At 47.5% G+C, this 24906-nt stretch overlaps 1 protein-coding gene across 4 annotated transcripts; it reads left to right on the plus strand.

Moving 5' to 3' along the window:
• Nucleotides 1-2559: 2559 nt before the first annotated feature.
• Nucleotides 2560-22811, plus strand: LOC310837387 (uncharacterized protein). Of its 4 annotated transcripts, none has more exons than XM_083723925.1 (9): nucleotides 2560-2989; nucleotides 3441-3526; nucleotides 3655-3784; nucleotides 4870-4983; nucleotides 8350-9036; nucleotides 11793-12404; nucleotides 16400-16618; nucleotides 18871-19050; nucleotides 19696-22811. In XM_083723925.1, exons 2-9 carry the CDS (start codon nucleotides 3452-3454, stop codon nucleotides 19707-19709), a joined length of 2031 nt encoding a protein of 676 aa, XP_083580051.1. In that variant the 5' UTR covers nucleotides 2560-2989; nucleotides 3441-3451; the 3' UTR covers nucleotides 19710-22811. The 4 variants fall into 4 exon arrangements, with proteins under 4 accessions (XP_083580051.1, XP_083580050.1, XP_083580052.1 ...); XM_083723926.1 differs by having other exon boundaries at nucleotides 2587-2919; XM_083723924.1 differs by lacking the exon at nucleotides 19696-22811 and having other exon boundaries at nucleotides 2584-2989; nucleotides 18871-19685.
• Nucleotides 22812-24906: the final 2095 nt, after the last annotated feature.

Raw genomic sequence — 24906 nt, forward strand, 5'->3', positions numbered from 1 at the left:
ATAGGAAAATATCTTGTCTGCTGTCTGCTGATGATGTGGTGCTCCTATCACTCTCCCAATTAGGTCTTAACAATCTGCTTACAGATTTAGCATGTATTGCAAGCAGGAAGACCTCGTCGTGAATTATCCCAAGACCAAAATTATGGTCTTTGGGAAGCGTAGTCCCAGATTCAAATGGAAAATGGACCAGCAGAATCTGGAGCAAACACGCTCCTTCCGATATCTGGGAGTTCTCTTCACTGAGACGCTATCATGGAAGGGGCACATTGAGGCTACGAAACTCAAAGCGCAGAAAGCTTGTGGGGCATTAATGGAATTCTATTTTACGGTGGGTGGCCAGTTAGTAGAACCTGTGCTGAAAATCTTTGCCAGCAAAGTGGTTTCCCAGGTGCTCCATGGAGTAGTGATATGGGGCATGGACCTAAAGGCTAACAAAGCCTTAGAAATAGTGCAGAACAAATTCCTCAGGAAAGTGGTCTCGCTCCCCAACGAGACCCCAGGTGCTCTTCTTCATGCTGAAGCTGACGTGACAACAATACAGGCTAGAATTGATTCCCTGTGCCTAAATTATGTGAAAAGACTTCAATCTCTTTTGGAAGAGAGATTCCCTGCTATGTCTTACACAGAATGGGAACAGACCAAATGCTGGAAGGCTGGCATCCAACGCCTCTTGTCCCAATATTAATTACAAGATCTTCAGGTGACCACGAAGATGGATAAGAGGCATCGAAGAGACTGTCTCTTTAGGTCCCATGCAGAAAGGGATCTAACCATGATTGCTTTTACCAAGAGGTCACCATGGTTCCCACTTATCAAAACGGAGCATGCCCAAGCCAGATACCTGACTAGGCTCCCACTTGCCGTACTAAGAATCACTTTTACAGAACTACGATTCCAATCGATGCCCTCAGTGGTGTTGGATGGACGGTACGGCTAATACATTACGAAGAGAGACTCTGTCTGTGTGGACAACCCTGCATTGAGGACCTGTGCCATTATTTATTGCAGTGCCCATTATACTCCGGAAAAAAATTACACATCACTTGGGAAGACAGGTGAACTAATACCAGTGTAATGGAAGAAGCAAAGGTAACCAGTGTTGAAGCAATGATTCTTCAACATCAACTTTGTTGGAATGGTCATGTTCTGCAGATGCCTGATAATCGTCTTTCAAAGCAACTACTCTATTCCGAACTTAAAAATGGAAAGCATAAGGCTGGTGGTCAACAAAAGAGGTTTAAAGACTGTTTCAAGGCTAATTTTTTAAAATGTAGTATAAACACTGACAATTGGGAAGCACTTCCTGTGAGCGCTCCAATTGGAGAACAGCCTTTACCAAAGGTGTCATGGGCTTTGAAGACACTCAAACTCAGGAAGCAAGGGAGAAATGTGCTAAGAGGAAGGCACGTTTGGCAAATGCACACCGTAATCAGCTCCCGCCTGGAAACCAATGTCCCCACTGTGGAAGGACGCGTGGATCCAGAATTGGCCTCCACAGTCACTTACGGACTCATTGTTAAAACTGTGCTTATAGAAGACAATCTTACTCAGCTACGAGTGATTGCCAAAGAACAAGAAGTAGTATATGGTCTCTGAGGCCACTCCCAGTAATTGAAACACGGGGTTTGTAGTTGACACCCCAAAATCCAACAGTGTCCAGGTCACTTCAAACCAGCAATGACTAGTTTTGCAGTGAAAACCCAGCGTTTTCTTTTGCATCACCCACAAACTGACGAGTAACAATATATATTCCTTTTTTTAAAAAAAGGTGTGGGTCGGGGAGGGCAAGTAGTCACAGAGTGGTGACTATTGTGGAATGTGGGGGGAGTACAGAAACCCAGTGGGGCAGGAATGAAATGCAGTGGCCTGGTGAATGGGGATCATTTCACACTGCAACATTTTGTTGCAGGTGCCCATAATAGAAGGAGCATGAACAGAAAGCAGATTGACTGTGCGGGGTGGGCAGGAAACAGAAAACTGAGGAGAGGGTGTGTGTAATGGAGTATCTTGAGAAAAGGGTATGGCTGGCTGGGGTATCTTGGGAAAGGGTATAGCTGGCTGGCACCCATAAAAGGAGCATGCTCATAAAGTTTGGGGCCCCCTCCAAATCTGTGCCAAAGGTTTACAGTGAAAACCTCGCGTTTTGCAGCTCCCCACAAACTGAGTAATTGGGCTTTTTAAAAAAAGGTTTGGGGCACGGAGGACAAGTAGTCACAGAATGGTGACGTTTGTGGAGGGAGGACAGAAACCAGGTGGGGCGGGAATGAAATGGAGTGGCCTGGTGAACGGGGATCGTTTCACGCTGCAACATTTTGTTGCAGGTGCCCATAATAACAGGAGGATATTCAGAGAGCAGATTGGCTGTGCGGAGTGGGACGGAAAGAGGAAACAAGGGAGAATGGGGTATGCAATGGAGTATCTTGAGAAAAGGTTATGGCTGGCTGCAATCCTGAGCAGCGGCACCCTCCCGGCACTGCAACACTTTGCTGCCGCTCCGCTGCTGCCAATCTCCCGCTTGCTCTCCCAGGCGCAGGCAGCCGTGCGATGCTAGCTTTCTCCGGCGCCTTCCCGTGCGCGCGTCCCACCGCCAGGCGGCTCTGCTCCGGCGCCTCGCCGAGGCTCCGCTCTTCGCGTCTCCGCCGGGCGCCTCGGCGGCGGTGGGCAGAGCTTCCTGGAGCAGCCGCGGCGAGATCCGGTCAGCGGCGTCTATGGAGATGGAGAGCTGGGGCTCCCGGGCGCCGGGGCTGCAGCCCGCCTAGGCGGAGGGAGGCCGGCCGAGTCCCCGGGAGGAGCGCGCTCCGGAGAGGCCGCTTGCGCAAAGGGGGAGCCGGCAGCGCGGGCGGGATTCTCCCGCGGCAGTTCCTCCCTTCCCTTTTCCCTTCCTCTCCCCTCCTTGCAAAAGGCGACGGAGCCTCGCAGGTACTGGCCCCAAGCCTAGTTTAATGCGTCTGCAGCAGGAGAGCCAACCTGCAAAAGGCGACCGTCCCGGGTATGTGAGGCTGGAGAAACGGATTTGGAGGATGGGGGGAAGAGCAGGCGGCCGGAGGAAAAGTTTGCGCGCCTGTCATGTAGGGAAACACGGGCGCAATTCCTTTCTAAAATCATGTGAAGGGTTCTTTCCCCCTTGTGGCCTTCCAGAAAATGATAAGTTTGGTGCAGTGAAATAAGGTGGGTGGGGGAAAGGAAATGTAAAAGATGCTAAGTTTAGAATATTTGGAGAGGGCTGAGTATGCGGGTTGGGGCTGAAAGCAAAACCCTGTTAGTGTTCCTTTTTTAAAACAAAAAATGGTTGCAGTAGTAAAGGGGGGGGGGGTTATAGCGTTGCAATGGTCTTCTGGTCCAATCTGCTGCAAGGCATGAATCACAACTAAAGGAATCCCTGGCAGGTGGCTGTCGGAGCCAAGCCACCCCTTCTGACATCCCCCTTTTCTCCCTAACAGATTTTGGCAAAATGATGTGTGTGTTTGTCTTTGGAACATTTCCTCCTCCTGGGGGAAGAGAGATGGTTGCCACGGAGCCAGTACAGGTAGAGAATGGAATTGGGGTGTGTGTGTGTGTGTGTGTGTGTGTGTGGCGGGACACAATAGCACTTTTGTAGTTTAAAAATATAAACAAGAAAGATCCAGCACACCTATTATTTTCTGTTTCTTACAGGCACCGCCATTCTCCTTCGAAGAAGTGGCCGTGTATTTCACAGAAGAGGAATGGGCTCTCCTGGACGCAGACCAAAGGGACCTTTATTGGGATGTCATGCAAGAGAATTATGAGAATGTGGCGTCTTTGGGTAAGGAACTGCAGGGGGGGTCCAGTTGTACCAGGAAGTGGTCCTTATTGGGCTATTTTTTTGCAGGAAGGCTTCTCCCTTAGTTTTTTATTGTACTTCAGCAGACCTTGGGTTTCCCCCGAGTGTGTAATCCCCCCTCCCCCCTCTTAATTCTTCATAGCCCCATTTTGATTCTAATCCATAGCTGTCAACGTTCCCCCTTTTTTAAGGGAAATTCCCTTATTCCGAATAGGATTCCTCGTAAGAAAAGGGAAAAGTTGACAGCTATGTTCTAATCTTACATTGCTCCAGCATAGTGTAAGAGAGCTCTTCCTCTGTTCTTAGCCGAGTGTCCCATTAGCTCAGCATACACTTTGCACATGGAAGGTTCCCACTTTATTTCTGCTTGCGTCAAGGACACCACCATCTTGAGACCTTGCAATGTCACACCCTTGGCAAGAACATGGGTTACATCTAATTCAATCCTAAATCTTCAATGCTCACAGCCTTGGTTCATTGGAAAGGTTCTCTTCCCGCCCCCCAACTCCCCGTGCAATGCTGATTACGGTTTGCAATCTTGCTTTTTCAAAATACAAACGTTTTGAAATAAATTTCGTAAATGCCAGAAGAGGTGTGCTTTTGGAAAGGTGCTTCCAGTTCTTTGCAACACACCAGATGTGTTGGGTCTGTAATCCTGTCTCAGGCTGCAGCTAGCAGAGGAGTGGGGAGACTTGACCTTGATTAAATGCTCCTCCATGCAGTTAAAAACCTTCTGAGTCTCTGATTTCCCCCAGTATTTTTGTTGCTGGTCTGGTGCAACCAAACCACGTTTCCATCAGGCATTCGGGAACTTGTGTTTGTTTGTTTGTAAAAAAGAGTGCCTTGCACAGCTAGGCATTGCAACCAGCTGAGACCCTTTGCCTGGTATCCAGCCCTGCTCTTCTGCTCCATGTTCTTATTAGTGTTTTCCTGGAGTAAAAACTGAGCAAAACTCATCGAACGAAACGTTCTGAAATGTGCCAATGTTCCTAGTGGTTGCAACCTGATATCCATTTAATGGGAGCTTTTGATTCCCCCTCCCCCTCTTTTTTTTTGGGACGATGGAGCCGTTCCAATTCCTAAACCCGAGTTGATCTCCCGGCTGGAACGAGGGCAAGAGCCATGGATTTCCAACCCCCAGGCTGCGGAGGACAAGAAGGTTTCCATCGGCGCCTGCCAAGGTGAGAGGGGAGGTTTCCAGCGGCATTGCAAATGGGTGCCCTTTCCATGAGGAGGAGGGCCTTGTCTGGGTGCTTCCTGCTGAAATATGACAATGTGGGTGACAAATAGTATTTCCTTCATGGAATAACAGGAGCATAACACCTCTCTGCCTGTCTCAGTCCTGGTATTGTTACCAAAATGATGGGGTATCAGATTCAGGTAGGCAGTGATATCGGGAATAAGTTGTTGTTGTTTAGTCGTTTAGTCGTGTCCGACTCTTTGTGACCCCATGGACCAGAGCACGCCAGGTACTCCTGTCTTCCACTGCCTCCCGCAGTTTGGTCAAACTCATGTTTGTAGCTTCGGGAACACTGTCCAACCATCTCTGTCGTCCCCTTCTCCTTGTGCCCTCCATCTTTCCCAACATCAGGGTCTTTTCCAGGGAGTCTTCTCTTCTCATGAGGTGGCCAAAGTATTGGAGGTGGCCACTAAGTATGTCAAGGTAAAGAAACTGTTTAGGGATAGGGCATGAGTGGATGAAGAATCAGGTAAAAGGCTTATGTCCTTCCCATCAAGTTCCACCCTGAAAAAGCCCACACCGGAGGGAATAGATTGTTGGAAGCACGTGGGAGCATGTAGTTCTGCCCTCATTGTTTTGGAACTACTACTGCTTTATGTAGTAGCAGTAGCAATAGTAGCATATTACTACTACCAGTAGTATAAAATTTAGGCACCTGCCTTGAAGAGTACTGACCTCATGCTGGAACCACCACTACTAATATTACAGTGGTATTTTGGTTTTCGAACGTAATCCGTTCTGGAAGACCATTCGACTTCTGAAACGTTTGACAACCGAGGCTCAATGGACAGTCTACAGAATCCATTGAGAAATGCGCCTCAGAAGCCGTTCGACTTCTGAGGCACGTTTGAAAACAGAAGCAATTACTTCCGAGTTTTCGGTGTTCGAAAGCCGAAACATTCTGCTTCCAAGATGCTCGAAAACCAAGTTTCCACTTTAGCATTATTATTATTATTATTATTATTATTATTATTATTATTATTATTATCATTACTAGTAGTGATATACAAAGTAGGCTCCTACCCTAAAAGAGTAGTTCTGCTTTCATTGTGCTGGAACTTCTACTATGTGTATTAGTAGTAGTAAAAATAGTAGTATAAAATGTAGGCTCCTCCCTTGAGTAGTTTTGCTTTCATTATGTTGGAACCACCGTTACTACAAATATTAGTAGTATTAGTAATGACAATAGTAATATATTGCCAGTAGTAGTGTAAAATGTATAGTTATGGCCTCTTTATGCTGGAAGTACTAATTCCAGTAGTAGCAGTAGTAGTACTAAGCTAGTACTTGTAGGAGGATAAAACAGGTCCCTGCCTGGGGTTGGTTACAACCTTCAAAAAAGGGGTCCCTACAGGGCCAGCAAAACACATTTTGCTGCCTGAGGCAGAAATAGCAATTTTCTCCCCAGCTACCCTTGGACAAGGTGTGTGGCTGGTCAAGCCATATATTGACAGCTAAAGCAGAAAACCCCCCAAGTGCCCCTCCTTCTGCTTTACAATATTACAATATTAACTTTGTCAGGACACCCAAAATCAGCTGCCTGGGGTGACTGCCTCACTCTCCCTAATGGTTGGGCCGGTTTTGAGAGTTTGGGGAATAGAAGTTTATGTGCATGCCTTGGGTTGTTGTTTTTTTTATGGCCCTACTTCCCAAAACAGCAGGCTTGTTGGTAGTTTCTCCTTACTAAGGTAGTTTCCTAAGGGGGGGAAAAGCCACCTTCACAAAAAGGGGTGGAAAAACACAACTGGGCCTCTGAGGCTTCCAGTTGATGCCACCCAAAGCGTGCCTAGAATGGTTATTTCAGGGTGTCCAGAGCAACTTGGGGTAAACTATACAAAAGGCTTCTCTCTGAATACAAGCGTGATTTATAATGGATGCAATTGGAAAAGCGGTTCTGGCATCAATTTTCATGCAAATGACAATAGGGCAGTAGGTGAAAAGCAGAACCCATTGAAATGCATGAGCTGCCCCAGCAGACTCCTCAGTTGGGGATTATGTAAATCGGGAAGAGGTGGAGTTGCATTGATTTGCATGCCAGGCACAATTCCTCCATGTTTCCTTAAGAAGGACTGAGGGTAGGTTTTATGCATTGCCTGAGATTTAGAATTTTGCATACACATATTAATGCATAGAGAGGCAGTGTGGTGTAGGGGATAGAGCAGGATTTCTCAGACTTCTGCTAGCAATGGGACATTACACACACACACACACACACACACACACACACAAAACTGGAGGCACGTTTCATTCCGGCAACTGAAAATGCGGTATTTCTACAGCTTGAAAGAAAAAACATCAGAGCAAGGACTTATTCAGAGATACAACACCTTCCTCTGTACTGGGAGTGACAATATGTTCCCTCACACATATTCTCTCTCCATGTGCATCCTGAACGTGGAGATGCAAAAGAATTCCATTTACACTAATTAGGAGACCCTTCCAGAAATTATTGCTCATTGAGAGATGCAACAGCCAACCTCCTTTTAAGGTGCTGTGTCTGCACTGGCACAGCAAAATGCTCTCTTCATCCCTGATGCTGGGAAATCAAGTTGCACGCTTAAAAGAGGCCAATTAAAAAGGAAGCAAGTGCCAAGAAAGGATTCATTTAGAGACGCAACAAGCGACCCCTTTGAGAGTGGGTAATCGTGCGGTTTTTGTATATCAGGAGTGCTTGAAACATCTGATGAATGAATATAGCAGAACTGCTCACAGCACTGAGGGTAGTTAGGAAGTGGGCAAGTCCAGAGAGGGATAGCTCAGTTGGTAGAGCATGAGACTGTTAATCTTAGGGTTGTGGGTTCAAGCCCCACATTAATAATAATAATAATATTTTATTATTTATACCCCGCCCATCTGGCTGGGTCTCCCCAGCCACCCTGGGCAGCTTCCAACAAAGTATTAAAATACAGTGGTCTGTTAAACATTAAAAGCTTCCCTAAACAAGGCTGCCTTCAGATGTCTTCTAAAAGTCTGGTAGTTGTTTTTCTCTTTGACATCTGCTGGGAGGGCGTTCCACAGGGCGGGTGCCACTACCGTGAAGGCCCTCTGCCTGGTTCCCTGTAACTTGGCTTCTTGCAGTTAGGGAACTGCCAGAAGGCCCTCGGTGCTGGACCTCAGTGTCCGGGCAGAATGATGGGGGTGGAGATGCTCCTTCAGATACATTGGGTGAAAGATTCCTGCATTGCAGGGGCTGGGATGAGATGATTCTTGTGGTCCCTTCTATGATTCTGTAAGTCAGGCAGAGACTCACTTTTCCAGCCTTTGCCTTGCATTCTCCCTTCAGACCACTTTCCTCTCTCACTCTCAGGGAACAACGTTTATTTGAATTCTCCCGCCATCCCGGCGAGCGAGGTGATCGTGCGGGAGATCAAAGAAGAGGTTCCCGAACGAGAAATCTTGGACCGAGCGGAGCCCCAGTGGACTTTGTTGGGCTCTCCTCCGGGGCTCGACCCCCTGAACTCGGAGAGCCGCTGCGGGCTGCAGAGGCCGTGGGAGATGCCTCCGGGGACAGTGTGGCGGGAGCCGTCGCGGCACCTGCGGGCGGCGAGTTCGAAACGCAGCATGTTCCATGTGGGGCGCAAGAAGCTGATGTGCCCTGAGTGCGACCGGTGGTTCCACTGCAAGTCCGAGTTCCTGCTGCACTGGAGGACCCACACGGGCGAGAAGCCCTACGAATGCCTGGCGTGCGGCAAGCGCTTTATCCAGAGCTCCCACCTCAGCGCCCACCGGCGCATCCACACGGGGGAGAAGCCCTATGAGTGCCCCAAGTGCGGGCGCAGCTTTAACCGCCGCTCCACCCTCACTGAGCACCTGCGCATCCATACCGGAGAGAAGCCTTACAAGTGCCTGCAGTGCGGGGAGAGCTTCCGATGGAGGCCGTACCTCACCAAGCACCAGAGGGTTCACGTGAGCGGCGCAGTCTACAAAGGCCTGAGCGACGGGGAAGCCATGTTCGAGAGCCCGCCCCCTGAGGAACAGCAGGGAGGCCACCCAGGTGAGCGCCGTCTTCGTCATGCAAATATTGCAAATTAGACTGCATCGTTGTCTAGCCCATGCGTTGACGGAACAGCGGCAGATTTGTTTTCCTTCGTTTTGCTGGTAAAGTCTGGATTCTACAGCTGAGATTCCTACGTTGCAGGGGGTTTGGGCTAGATCATGGGTAGTCAAACTCTGGGGTTGTGGTGCTCATCTCGTTTTACTGGCCGAGGGAGCCGGCGTTTGTCCGCAGACAGCTTCCAGGTCATGTGGCCAGCATGACTTCTGGCGAAACCAGAGCAGCGCCCGGAAACGCCGTTTACCTTCCCGCCGGAGCGGTACCTGTTTATCTACTTGCACTTTGACATGCTTTTGAACTGCTAGGTGTGCAGGAGCTGCGACTGAACGACGGGAGCTCACCCCGTTGCGGAGATTCGAACTGCCGACCTTCCGATTGGCAAGCCCTAGGCTCTGTGGTTTAGACCACAGTGCCACCTGCATCCCACATGATTAGAATGTGTGTTTTTATTTAAAATACATCTCTGGGTTATTTGTGGGGCATAGGGATTCGTTCATTTCCCCCAAAAAAGTATAGTCTGGCCCCCCACAAGTTCTGAGGGACAGTGGACTGGCCCCCTGCTGAAAAAGTTTGCTGACCCCTTGGCTAGGTGATCCTTGGGGCCACTTCCAACACTACGGTTCTGTGATTCTGTGAGTGCGAGCGATTAAACGGCCAGCAGCAGCAGAGTGCACCCAGCAACGTGTTGTGGCATTTGCCAGTTTGGGATCTTAAAAAAATGGGAGGGTGTGTGTGTGTGTTTTGTGCAGAACGGAAATGGGTAGTGGAAGGTTGTAACTGATTGGCTACAGAGCGGCTATGACAGTATATACATTGATTGAAATTGCAATGAGAAAAAGAGGATCGGCCCGAAATACATACTTCCTTTCCTGGAAGGAGGAGTGTGTGTGTGCTTGCCTAGGTAAACCTCTGACTTTGCATGGCTGGGAGGGCGCCTGTAGTACAATTCAGAGGTAAGAGTTGCAGTCAAATGCTCCGTTGTTCAGCTTGCTGGAAGGTTGTTTATTGGTTTTGGTTTTGTTTTTGTTTGCTCTTTCCAGCATTGTGCCGGGAATGTAATTCCTGAAAAAATAGGCAGTCCCAGTGACCACTTCTGTGTGCTCCCTGCCCATTCTTAAGCAGAATTGATGTATGCAAATTAAAACATTTGTGCAAATGTCATGCATTGATGGGTTCTGATAAATGTGCTGGATTAGATTCGTCTTGGACTCGAGCTCTCTTTGGAATAAGCAGAAACGGTCCTGAGTTTATGCACTGAGATTGTGCTGCCCATCCAGATTGCTGAACCCTGCCGTGTTAAGAAAGGAACAATAGAGAAAGATGGTATAGACTCTGAACGTTTTATTGCTTAGAATATTTATAAACTTGCTCTTCTCCCCAAAGGACTTTCAGACAGATTACATTCTGAGAATCAGTTCATAACAATAGGGCATCATTCCAATGTCCTGGTTGTGGGTGCTATTCACTTTGTAACCCAAACAGCGTAAGAACACGATAAGATGACCCGCAGGCTGGAGGTTCTCCACCTCTGCTCTAGATAGATCAATATGTAAGGTTTGCAGAAATTGATTCTTCTAACCTGCCTGCATCCATGCTTTTTAAGACTATAAATAGGCAGGCTAGGGGTGGGTCTACATAGTGGGGGAGGGCCCTACTATAAATAAATCAGAAATTAAATTGTTAGTACAAAAGAAAAAAAATGCTATGGAAAATCACGAAGAAATTTCTTTTGCATTTTAGGGCCATCTGGTGTTGCATATTTATAACACATTCAAATAGCTTTTTCTTTACTAATGTAGCTTAGTCCCAGGACAATGTAGGGGTGGGGAGAATCTTTTCAGTACTTTAGTAGTAGTAGTAGTACTATTACTACCACTACTACTATTTTATTTTATTTATATGCCACCTATCTGTCTGGGTTGCCCCAGACACAATGGGCAGCTTCCAGCAAAATATAAAAGCACAATAAAACATCAAACATCAAGAACTTCCCTATACAGGGCTGCCTACCGATGACTCTGAAAGTCAGAGTTGTTTATTTCCTTGACACATCTAATGGGAGGGTGTTCCACAGGGCGGGCGCCACTACCGAGAAGGCCCACTGCCTGGTTCCCTGTAACCTCACTTCTCACAGTGAGGGAAGCAGCAGAAGACCCTCGGAGCTGGACCTCAGTGTCCAGGCTGAATGTTGGGGGTAAACCAATATGCTCCTTTAAGTATACGGGGGGGGGGGACACAGGTGGCGCTGTGGGTTAAACCAAAGAGCCTAGGACTTGCCAATCAGAAGCTCGGCGGTTCGAATCCGCGTGACGGGGTGAGCTCCCGTTGCTCAGTCCCTGCTCATGCCAACCTAGCAGTTTGAAAGCACATCAAAGTGCAAGTAGATAAATAGGTGCCGCTCCAGCGCGAAGGTAAACAGTGTTTCCGTGCACTGCTCTGGTTCGCCAGAAGCGGCTTAGTCATGATGGCCACATGACCTGGAAGCTGTACACCGGCTCCCTCGGCCAATAAAGCGAGATGAGCGCCGCAACCCCAGAGTCGGTCACGACTGGACCTAATGGTCAGGGGTCCCTTTACCTTTAAGTATACAGGGCTGAGGCCGTTTAAGGCTTTAAAGGTCAACACAAACATTTTGAAAATATGGAAACATACGTGGGATTCTATTTCTCTGACTTGCCTTTTCCTCTGCCCTCCAGAAGATGACGCCGTGGGGAGTGCGAACGTGGAAGCCTTTCCCCAGCACGCTGCCTCTGAGGAGGGGACAGAACAGCATGGCGGGGCCGGCCTTAACCTGGAAACGGAAGGCCAGCCGCCTGAGAGGCCTATAAAGACTGAAGTGGAAGGGAACGACGTCACGGACGTCAGCCAGATCAAGATCGTTCAGGTGGAGAAGAAGCACGTTTGCCACGAGTGCGGCAAGGCCTTCCAGTACAAGTTTGAGCTGGTGAAGCACCACCGGACGCACACAGGGGAGAAGCCCTTCGAATGCCTGGCGTGCGGCAAGAGGTTCTTCCAGAGCACCCACCTCAACGCCCACTTGCGCATCCACACGGGGGAGAAGCCCTACGAGTGCCCCAAGTGCGGGCGCAGCTTCAACCGCCGCTCCACCCTCACTGAGCATCTGCGCATCCACACCGGGGAGAAGCCTTACAAGTGCCTGCAGTGCGGAGAGAGCTTCCGATGGAGGCCGTACCTCACCAAGCACCAGAGGGTCCACTCGGGGGACAACGCCTACAAATATTTTGACGGTGGGGAGAGCCTCTACGACAGCTCGGCCTTCTCCGAGCACCAGGAGGAGATCCACCCAGGTGCGGAAGCCGCTGCCATGAAGAGGAGAGGCCTCTGCTGGATCAGGCCAAAGTCCTGTCCTGGCTCTGTGCTCTCTCCTCGCCAATCGAGTTCATCTTCTTTTATTTAAATGTTCGGGAGTGTGCCTCTTCATCAGATGTGTAACACAGCAGCAGGCAACATTATATGGCAATACAGTGGTACCTCGGGTTACATATGCTTCAGGTTACAGACTCTGCTAACCCAGAAATAGTACCTCGGGTTAAGAACTTTGCTTCAGGATGAGAACAGAAATTGTGCTCCGGCAGCACGGCGGCAGCGGGAGGCCCCATTAGCTAAAGTGGTGCTTCAGGTTAAGAACAGTTGCAGGTTAAGAATGGACCTCCAGAACGAATTAAGTACTTAACCCAAGGTACCACTGTAATAATGTCAACCAGAAGATTGATAGCTCAGTTGGTAGAGCATGAGACTCTTAATCTCAGGGTCGTGGGTTCAAGCCCCACATTGGACAAAAGGTTCCTGTACTGCAGGGGGATGGACTAGATCCGTGTTTCCCAACTAGGGGCCATATGTCCCCCTGGGGGCCCCCAGGATATTCCTAGGGGGCCACAGGTGAAAAATGCATAAATGGGGGGTGCACAGCAAGAGGCTAGGGGGCCACAGAGGGAAGTGAGAAGTGAAGGGGGTGTATATATATATATACAGTGGTAACTCGGGTTACAGACGTTTCAAGTTACATATGCTTCAGGTTACAGACTCCGCTAACCCAGAAATAGTACCTCGGGCTAAGAACTTTGCTTCAGGATGAGAACAGAAATCGTGCGGTGGCAGTGCAGCAGCAGCAGCGGGAGGCCCCATTAGCTAAAGTGGTACTTCAGGTTAAGAACAGTTTCAGGTTAAGAACGGAGCTCCAGAATGAATTAAGTTCTTAACCCGAGGTACCATTGTATTTATAGTATTTTATATATATATATATATATATATATATATATATTTGCTTTCGTAGATTTTCACGGGTACAGGAATGCAGGTTTTGGTGTCCTCGGGTGTCTTCCCGTGTAAAAGTTGGGGTGTCTAGGCGACGTTTCGACGAGGTCTCACTCGTCATCTTCAGGCTGGTGCTTTCGGCTTCTTGTTACTGGAACAGAGCGGGATCTCAATGTTTGAGTTCCTATAAATACTGTAGAGGGGGTGTGGTGTCTAGCCTCCAATGTTCTGGGCAGAGAGGAAGTTCCCAGGCTAGTGTGCCTTTTCTTCTTTTGTTCCTTAATTACTTGAGAGATACCTTGAGTGATTTCTTGAGTGATATCCTGAGTACCACTTAGGTGGGTCATTAGGTGTGGATTAGTTGCTAAAGTCTTTGTGTCTTGACCTCTTGAACTTTGTGAAGAGTTTTCCTGAGAAGATGGCTGTATTGCACTTAGTTGTGCTTTGGCTTGGCTTCGTGTATAGGGGCGAGCTGTGGTTTTGTGGCTTGTGTCAGCCAGATCTGTGTAGGGATTGCAGGGGGGTGCAGCATCCGGAGGTGCCACCATGGATTGGCTACTGGATGGTGTCAGTAATTCATCTGTGGAGAGGGTCTGGGTTTGGGTCTGGTGTGGTTGATTGGTGTTGGCGTTCTGTGTGCCTCTGGATCTGGTGTCAGTTTTTGTGGGGAGGGCTAATTTCCAGATGTCTGGCAAGCGGGATGTGTCGTCCTCTCTGCCCAGAACATTGGAGGCTAGACACCACACCCCCTCTACAGTATTTATAGGAACTCAAACATTGAGATCCCGCTCTGTTCCAGTAACAAGAAGCCGAAAGCACCAGCCTGAAGATGACGAGTGAGACCTCGTCGAAACGTCGCCTAGACACCCCAACTTTTACACGGGAAGACACCCGAGGACACCAAAACCTGCATATATATATATATATATATATAATATCCTGATTGGCTGGTTATCCACTGGCCAATCCCAAGCGGGTAAGGGGGTGCCCACCGGGGCCTGGTCTCCTTTTTGCCATGTGTGTTTTCTTGGAGTAGTCCTGGTTTTTTTTGTTTTTTTTGGCGGGAGAGGGCAATCGCTGAGGCTCCCGGTTTGGCCAGTGGAGCCTGTAATCCAGAACCCCCTAGTCAGGTAAGTACAGTGGTGGGGTGGCAATGGGTAGGGCTGGGCCAGCTGGAACTGCTTGTTGCTGCCGCCGGTGCTGGGCCTGGTGGCAGCCTGGGCCTGACTCTGCAATCCAAGGTGGCAGCCTGGGCCTGACGCTGCAGGGTGCAATCCAGCGCCTAGTGCAGCCTTTCTCAACCTGTGGGTCCCCAGATGTTGCTGAACTACAACTCCCATCACCCCTAGCTAGCAAGGCCAGAGCTCAGGGATGATGGGAGGTGTAGTCCAACAACATCTGGGGACCCACAAGTTGAAAACCACTGGCCTAGTGGATCAGGGCCTTTGGGTGTTGCCAAGGGGCACAGGCCCTGTCAGCAGCGTCGGCCTGTCTCTACAAAGTGCAGGATGAAAACCACCCCAACCAGGTGGAGCCGTCTGGTGCTGCTGACTTGCATCTAGTAAATAACTCTCTACTCAAAAGAAAGCCGCACTTCATTCAGAGGGCCTTACTACTAGGTAAGGGTGTGGGGGGCTATAGTGTTTTACCTAGACAGTCAGGGTTCCTCCAGAGGAAAACAAGCTTTTTGCACAAGGTCAGTTAGGACCACTTGCTTTTTAAAATTCTCCCATGTATACAGAACTCCCTGTGCGCCTTTTGTAAGTTCCCCCTCTGTGCCAAATAACTAGGGCCAAATAAGTGGTGTTTACTTTTTATAATACAGTACGTGGAAGATGGATCTCCCTCAGGAGGTGGAGGACTCTCATTCCTCGGAGGTTTTTAAGCAGAGGTTGGACGGCCATCTGTCATGGATGCTTTAGCTGAGATTCCTACATTGCAGGGAGTTGCAGTAGAAAGATAACTCTTGGCGTCTCTTCCAGCTCTATGATTATATGTTTTTCTGCTTCAACAATATTTCATTATGTTCCCATTATTTTATGTAATTGTATTTTGTATAAATTAAAAAATATATAATTAAACATGTTATATTTGCAAACCATTTAAATAGCTACCTTTTTACTAGTAGGAGAGGGGCCATGGACATAGTCAGGATTTATGTTAGGGGGAGGTAGAACCTCATATTTGTATTGATTTCTACTTATGGGGGGGACAGCTGCCCCCTCCCCACCCCGGCTATGCCCAAGGGGGGACCACAGGAAGGAACCAAGATAAGAGGGAGGCCATTTTCGGAAAAAGGTTGAGAAACACTGACCTAGATGACCCTCGTGGTCCTTTCGAGCTCTATGATTCTGTGATTCTATGCTCAACTTTTGGGTAAAAAGGGGAAATTGTCAATATTTATTTACGCATTTATTAACTGACACAAGAAAAACTTTAATCAAAACTAAGTAAAGCCTATCTTTAAATATATATATATAAAATATAAACTTCTGGTGTCTAGGGGAAGCCCACATGGTTTCAGCTGTCGATATTTGTAGTGAAAAATGCTGGCTCAAACCAGCAGCCCTTCCTGGTTCATCATCCTGTTCTCACAGTGGTGAATCGGATACTTATGGGAAGCCTGAGAGCGACTCCTAGGAACTGCCTTCAACATGGGGTATAGAACGTCCATGTAGATAGCCTCCTTCTCCATGAATTTGCCCAGTCCTCTTTTAAAGCTGGTAGCTGCCACTATCTCTTGTGGGAGCGAATTCATCCTTTTAATAATAATAATAATAATAATAATAATAATAATAATAATAATATGCCACCCATCTGACTGAGATTTAACTACACGCTGCTGTGTGGAAGAAGTACTTTAGTTTGTCTTTCCCAAATCAAACACTTCTCTCTCTGTGTGCTTCCAGAGGGTTCCTCATTCCCTGTTCCCAGTCTCATTCCAACTGAGCTACAACTGAAGCTTCAGCAGCCTAACTCCTTCCTATTCTCATCTAACTGCTCTCTCATTTCTTCTCCTTCCAACTAGAATATTTGGTTTCTGCGCCCGACTCCCGCATGGCACCTCGGGGAGAGACGTGGGTGCAAGGCCCCCAGCGCTCTGAGGGGAGGCAGATTCACAGAAGTGGCTCCGAAGGCGAAGGGGCAGCGGAGCCATTGCGAGGGCAGTCCGAGGGGGAGGGCGAAGGCATGGACTCTCCAAGGAGCCTCGCTGCCCCTCACGACAGGGCAGGAGCCAGCGACTCGTGTAGGTTTGCTCTCTGCTCCTTCAGATTTGCCTAGTTCACTTTGCCTACTGTCTTTTCCGATACCCTTTTAAGTGTATTGTGTTTTAGGGGGGATTACAGTGGTACCTCTGGATGCGAACAGGATCCGTTCTGGAGCCCCGTTCACATCCAGAAGCGAACACAACCCGCATCTGCATGTGCGCGGGTCACGACTTGCCGCTTCCGCGCATGCACGTGACGTCATTTTGAGCGCATGCGCATGTGTGAGCGGCGAAACCCAGAAGTAACGCGTTCCATTACTTCCGGGTCGCCGCAGAGCGCAACCCGAAAACGCTCAGCCTGAAGCAACTTCAACCCGAGGTATGACTGTATTAGTTTGTTTTGTTCTTATTTTTATTATGTATTTTGGGGGGGGGGGGTTTACATTGTATTTTATGTTGTGAGCTGCCCTGAGATCTACGGGTGAAGGGCAGTGTACAAATTGAATGAATGAATAAATGAATTATTATTATTATTATTATTAATTGCGGCACTTCAAATGTAGGGTGTGAATGTGGCCTAAAGTAACTACTACTACTACTACTACTACTACTACTTTAGGCCACATTCACACCCTACATTTGAAGTGCCACGATACCACTTTAAACAGTCATGACTTCCCTCAGAGAATTCTGGCAGCTGTAGTTTGTTATGGATACTGGGCCTGACAGTTCCCAGATTTCCCTGTGAAGAGAGGTGGATTATTGGGGGGGTTGGGGGTTGAAATCGTTTTTATTTGATTTTAGAAGTGTAAATTTATAACAATTCCAAATGCATATCCATATAAAGAGATTTATCTGAATCGCAAGACTTCCCACCACCCCTTCCCTGGGTCCTATAATCAACATTTTCAACTGCATATAATCTATATTTTTTATCTGTCCCTATTATCCATAGTGTTTGTTACATTACAAGTGTTATTAGAATCCTGCTAAAGTTTTCATCTGCTTACAGTGGTCTAAGAGAGTTGGGTTGTTAAACCCCTCTGGGAATTGTGAGGGGTGAATGGTGGGGTGGGTGTGTCTCCTAAGACCTCTCAGCACCTTTAGCAAGCTACACCACCCATAATTCTTTGGGGGAAGCCATGACGGTTTAACATGGTCTCGTGGCGCTTCAATGGTGTGGTGTGAAAGTCACCTCAGACTGGAGCCTGGGGTTTAACATGAGTGAGAGCTCCCTCACATGATACCTCAGGTAGAAGAGCTGTACCCAGCTGCCCTCCAATAAAACAAGGGTGGGACACCTAATCCATCCCGAGGGCCGCGTTCCCTTCTGTGCAGCCTCCTGGGGGCCGCATGCTAATAGTAGGTCGGGCCAGAGGCAAAAATGGGTGGAGCAACAAATGTAGATTTTAACTCTGTACATCAGGCTAGCGCAGTACAATTTTACCTTTGCACACCCCTCAGGCAAGCAAATAGGCATTATGAGGGTTCAGGGATACAATCCAGCCAGGCAAAAAATACTCTGGGTGTGAAAGGGGGGTGAGTGAGGGGTGTAGCCTGGAGAGAGGGGTGTGGCATGGGCCACATGGTGAGGTTTAGTGGGCCAGAGTTGGCCCCACCCCTGAGGTCCCCCCTTCCCCTGCTATAAAATTACAGCAGGAGTTAGGAACTACTTCGGCCCTACAGGCAGTGCTATTTTTCTAGGGGGGAGTGGAAAGCCGATAACTCGCCCTCCTTCTCTCAGAATGGGCAAGTTCCAGCAAATTCCGGCTGAAAAGAAGCCCTGCCCTCAGGACTTTCCATTTGACCCACCAGGCTGCTTTGGCCAAGCCACACCCAACTTGCCCTATACCTGGCATGTAAAGATGTGGCTTGGCAGAAAGGGGGGGGGTTGCAGGCAACCCTAGTCAGCCTCCCTGCTCCTCACAACAACAAGGTAGGTTGGCCTAGGTGGTTGTATCTTTCCAAAGGTCGCGCAGTGAACTCCGTGGCTGAATGGGGACCCAGGAAGTGAAGGGGGTATATATATATATACAGTGGTACCTCAGGTTACAGACACTTCAGGTTACAGAATCCGCTAACCCAGAAATAGTATCTTGGGTTAAGAACTTTGCTTCAGGATGAGAACAGAAATCGTGCAGCAGTGGCGCGGTGGCAGCGGGAGGCCCCATTAGCTAAAGTGGTGCTTCAGGTTAAGAACAGTTTCAGGTTAAGAACAGACCTCCAGAACAAATTAAGTTCTTAACATGAGATACTACTGTAATATTGATAACTGTCATTATTTTTGCAAGGTGATAGCATGACAACTGAACACCCAGAGGAGGAGACCCCGCAAAGAGGCCTTGAGCTAGAAGTCAACGATGTGTCGCCAGACAGATCCGAAGGAAACGTTTCCCTGAAGTCTCGAGCCGTCTCTGATAGTAGTGGCCATGGGTCTTTGGAACAGCTAACAGCAGAGTGGGATGAATCTGGTCAGTATGGAAAAGGCCTCCTGAGCAATTTGGCCTTGTCAAGTTTCTAGCCCTTAAGCTTACAAAAGAGAGAGAGGTTTGTAGGTCCACCGTGTTGTAGCCGCTTTGGGCGCGCTGGCTGGGGAGGGATTTGGGGTATGTTTGGCCTCGAGAAGAGAAGACCAAGAGGTGAAGTGATCGCCAACTTCAGATGTATGAAGCGGCTATCACATCGGAGATAGAAAAAGCTTTCCCCCCTTCTACTCTAGACTGGTGGAACCTAAACCAATGGATTAAAATTACAAGAAAGAAGATTGCGACTAAACATTAGGAAGAATGGCCATGTTATCAAGGATCCTTTAGGGGGCTGGACTAGATGATCCTTGGGATCCCTTCCAGCTAAATGATTCTTTGATTCTAAGCAGGAATATCTCCCAACCCTGTCTGAAGGTGCTGGAGATTGAACTACCACATTCTAGCCGGCACAGGTGGCTCCTCTTATCCCTTCTCTAGATCAACAGTCCAAAAGGAGATTGCAGGTTTCCAGATTCCACAGAACTCCCATTGAGGCAGCACTGAAAGATAGTATAAGTCCAGGGAAAGATAACCTGCCCTTTCTTATCCCGTCATAGTTCTGTTTTCTTTCTTTGTTTGTTTTCTCCACAGATAGTTTAAAATAAAATCCTTCCAACCCCCGGCCTCATCCTTGAATGATGAAACTGTCGGAATGCGGAAAGAGCCTCCGTTTGTCTACTGGTGGGATCTCCAAGTAAACTGTTCTGTCCAGCAGCAAAAAGAGACACCCAGAGTTTAGTGCGTCTTGCAAACAATTTCTTTTGGAAAGACTTGAAGACACAGAAGCATTCTTAACTCCCCCCCGCTCCCCTCCTCCAGTGTTAACCAGACACTTGCATAGCTAACATGTACGGATTGCGGGAAAGGGTGGGGTTCTTTAACTGAAATATTAACATTTGTCTTTTATTTTATTTTATTTTGTATGGGTTAATTCATGCGCATGTTTTGTGTTGTCACCCAGGAATACGCTAATGTTATGATCTGCGATCTGGGGAAGGTCATCATTATGAGGTCAGTGATTTAGATTTCACAAGTGTAAACATTTTTAAGGCTGAGATTATATGCATTTCAAAATTGCACTTGCACAAGGACACAAGCTGGTGCCAGGACACAGCGCTCCGGCATTCCTGAGAAACGGGGGCTTTTCAGGTTTCTAGCCCTTAAGCCTGTAAGGATGGAGTTTTTGAATCTGAAAATCTAGAGCACTGAATAGAGTTGCGAGCGGTTAGGAGGCAGGGTTTCAGTGTCCTGTGAAAGTAACGGTGTAAGCAGAAACAATTATGCAAAAGAGGCAAATATGTATATATAAATATGCAAATGACTTTTCATTTGCATGCCATGCCCAGGTCAAAGAATTTAGCTACTTTTGCTGCAGAACATTGATTTAATTAAGGGCAAAAAATATACATCCTGACTATGGGAAGCCAGTCAAGGTCATAAAGTCAAGGTCATCCTTTCCCCTTCCTTTTTTGCAGACAAAACCCTGATTCTCACAGGCTCACAGTCACGTTTCACGGTAAACTCATGTGTCGTGTGACTTTTCTCTTTTTGAGTGTGGAATTGTCAACATTTCTTTTGTGTGGATGTGCTCCCCCATGTGGCCGGAACTGAGAATCCCTACTCGCTGGAGGACCATTGCTTTTCACTAATTTCTTTGCAGAGTGGACATTCTCTGATGCCACCTCACGGCACATTCTAGAAGAAGTGTTTGTTTGCCAACTAGAATTGATCACTTTGTGGTGAATTTACCCTCTCATAAGTGAATTTGCAGGTGTGAGTATCGGGCCCAGGGTACTTTGCAGCAGCAGACGAAGTGTAATTATTATTATTTTTAATTGGGGGGAAAACCCTAACACTGAATAATATAACTCAGCGACAGTTATGAGGGGCTAACATTTTATTGATTTTTGTGTTTTTATTGTTAGCTGTGTGTGTGCTTTAGACCTGGTTTATAAATAAGTCAGGACTGTATTCAACTAAGTCCTGCCTGGAGAAGACCCACTGAAATTAATTCATCTAAGTTAGTCATGTCTGTTGGCTTCAGTGGGTCCTGCTCAGATTAGCATTGAGGCCACCCTTAATGTGTGACTTCCTGCATTTCTAAGCTGGCCCACAAAAAATGCTGCCTTTTCAGAGTCTGTGGTCTGGATCCTGCATTAACTTGGAATTGATAACAGACTTTTTGCAGCAGGATTGTCAGTTGGTACAGTTCTGCAGTTCTGGATCCCAGCCTTTGCACTGTAAAGAGTTACGTATATTCTTTTATTATTGTTGCTGTTAATTCCTTCTTTACGAGGCCCTCTTCGTTTTGGAAGACTGACTTCCCCCGCCTGCCCAGTTCTGACAGTTTTTGGTGTTCAAAACAGCACAGGGAGGTGACCAGTTGCTTAATTTTAATTTTAAACTGTAGGGCAATTTTCCATACAGAGTGGTGCATTTTTTTAAATTTAAAAAACAGTAATAGAATAGAAAGGTAAAATGCAGGATAGAATGATGAGAGGCATGGTGTTAGAAGCAGCTTGAGAGATACCTCTTTGATTCTCAGGGAGCTGCTCCATAGCAATTCATCTCTCTTCCCAGGGAACTGTGTCTGTGTGAGGAGTCTCCTTAACAACTCTCAGCACCCTTAACAAACTACAGTTCCCGGTATTCTTTGTGGGGTGGAAACCACGACTGCTTAAAGTGGTGTGGTGCTGTCTTAAATTTATAAATGGGGCATTATTTAATTGGCAGCCATGCAGGCCACCAGCCATGGGGCTCAATACCCTCCTTGTTTGAGTTCAGAAGCAGGCCGCAGTAGTAGTAGTAATTTTTATTATTATTTATACCCCACCCATGTGACTGGGCTGCCTTGGCCACTCTGTGCAGCTTCCAACAGAATATAAAAGCACAAGTGATGTCATTGGTCTGGTTAGCTCAGTATTGTCTATTCTGATTGGCTGCAGCTCTCCAATGTTTCTAATTGGGGGGGGTGTTCTTCAGAATTGCATTCTAATACTATTTTTAACTTTTCGACATACCAGGGAGTGAAACTGGGACCTTCTGCATGCAAAGGAAGCTCTCTACCACTGAGGGTACTAGCAGTCATGTGCAGCCTTGATGCACATGTGTGAATCCGTTTTGTTTCCAGTGGGGACCTAAATGCACTAATCTTTCTTCTTCTTCTTCTCTGGATCGTATACACAAAGCTGCTGCTTTTCACTTTTCAAGCTTAAAAAGATTCCTCATTACATTAAGATGATTTTATTTTAAAAATTGGGAAAGGGGTTGGCATGTATGGGAAAAACCGTACCGGAGCAACTCAGCGTTTGAAAAACACAGCTGGCCTGCAAAATGTAGCAATAAGGCACACAGCCTAGGAACACTGGGCTCAGTTCATACAGGCACCGTCTCGCTTTAATCCCATTGAGATCACCTTGACTTCAAGTTAGATATGAATAACCTCAGCCCCGTTGATTTCAATAGAAGTTAACTATACACATCTACTCAGAAGTATGGCCCATAGTTTTCAAAGTGTGTTTAACCACAGCACTCACCTGTGTTTTCGAGCTGACAGGAGCGGCATTCATTTGACAATGTGATAATCAGATTTTCTTTTTCTTTGCATAACTCCGTTTTACTTCTGCTTTAATAATAAAAATGTTTCCACTTCCCTTTCCCCCGTTACTTACTTTTAAGGAATAACATGCATAAAAACTGAGAACGGTATCGTTGACTTCTCCTTAAGTATGAGGAGTATGAGGTGGAAGAATGGGCCGTACTATTTTGAGCCCGGTATGCAGGTACCCTTGCAAGCAATTCCTGTGAAAATGCTCCCGCCTGCCAAGTGTTTTTAGCCTGGATGAGTGATTGAGTTTAGACAGCAGGTGGCAGGAATACCTGGGGGTCCTCAATGACTCCTGATTTCATACACACTCACCTTTCAATGCATTTTTCCCTTTTTTTATTTCCTAGGCAGAAATTAAGCAGGTCCTTTTTTCACATTGAAAGGCAATTATGAGACGGGGATGTGTTTGTGTGTTTGTGTGTGTGTGTGAGAGAGAGAGAGAGAGAGAGAGAGAGAGAGAGAGAGAGAGCAGGGGAAGGCCAGAGAGGGCTGGCAGAGAGGGGGGTGGCCTTCTGGTTCTGGCAGCACCCAGCATTAGCTTGCATGCTCCAGCTGATCACCCATGGAAAAATGCATCCCTCACACCCAGAGAAAGCATCTCTGACCCAATTAATTGACTAGCAAGGGAGTTCCTGGGGATGAAGTTCTGTTTTGAATCGATGCGATTTTGAAAGTGCCACCATCAAGGGATTTTTTTGGTGGGGAGAGAAGAGGGCTGAACAAGATAAAGCAAGACCACACAGAAAAATTACAAACTTTATTGAATAGTTTCAAAACTTGTGACGTAGAGGGGAGGTGGAATTCATCTGAGAAACCCCAGTTGGAAAGCCTGCTAAAATGACCCTGGGCATCTTTGGAGTCTGACAATGCTGCGTTAATGGTGTTTTGTTTTTCAAAGAGGGGAGGGGATGGGGGGGGGAGAAGTCAAATAGCCCAGAAGTAACTCTGTTGCTTTGGATAAATCCTAATATAGATACAGAGGCCCTTTGGAAGTTGCTTTCTCCTGAATTGGGGATGGGGGACCTGTGGCGCTCCAGACCTTATTGGACTATGATCTCTGCCCATTGGCCATGCTGGCTGGGGCTTATGGGAACTGGAGCCGGGGAACAGGAAGAGGGCCAGAGATTCCCCACCCCTGCTCTGAACGAGCAAAACAAATTGCCCGTCACTGAGAAGACAGCTAAGGAGACTTTGAGTGCCTGACAGGGAACCACTGCAGAGGATTATGGGAAATGCTCTGGGCATTAGCAATTGGCAGATTTGCACACAGCAAGTTATGGCCTATCCTGGTGGGCCTCACCAACTGCTCTTTTTGAGGGGAAAGGCTGGGTTCTTGCTGAGGAGAGAAAGCCTGTGTCTGGGCTACGCATCTTCAGCAGGATCAGGGAACCTGTGGACCTTCTCCAGATGTCATCAGCCCCAGCCAGCCCCAGCCCATCGGTGGGAATTGGGCCCGTAGCAACTTCAGGCCACAATTTCCTCTATCTCCACCATACATTTTCAGTAATAGCCGGCAATCGATACTTTTTAAATTTCTGTGTGTGTGCATATAGATAATTTTTGTAGGTTTTTTACGGAACTACAGTATACAAATATTCTTATAAATAAATCTTCCCTAGCCTGGAGATCTGGGCATCATCAGGAGGGCATCAGGTTGAAGGAGGATGGCAAACATGAAAAACTAGCATCTTTGGGGGGGGGGGGAGCACGGATTTAGACTGGAGGCCATTTCTTCTCACCAGCTACTTTTCTACGTGCAGGGACTTTTTGTGTGTGTGTGTGTGTGTGCGTGCGTGTGCATGGAGGAGCATATTGTTACACAAGCAGTCTGAAGTGGCACAGCTCTGGAAGTCTTTAAGGGGAGCAAAGACCAGCTGCAACCCCTCTGCACCAAATGATAGACAATTCCTGGGTCCAGCATGGCTGGGAATGATCTGGCTGATAACTGGTCTCTCATCCAACCTTGTCTAGCGTTACTTCCTGCTAAGCTTCAAAGGTAAACATAGAGTGTCATTAGGATGCGTAACAGTGCTGGAGTCCAGGTGCTTCTGGACTCCAACTCCCATCAGCCCCAGCCAGCGTGCCGATTGCTCAGGGATGATGGGAGTTGGAGTCCAACATTATCAGGAGGTCCAGACCTTGTTTTCACCCAACAGCACGTGGGTGTTTTGACATGGAGAGAACTCATGCCTGTG

The sequence above is a fragment of the Podarcis gaigeae genome, assembly GCF_964106915.1.
Source record: "Podarcis gaigeae genome assembly, chromosome: 2".
NCBI classification, from domain to species: domain Eukaryota; kingdom Metazoa; phylum Chordata; class Lepidosauria; order Squamata; family Lacertidae; genus Podarcis; species Podarcis gaigeae.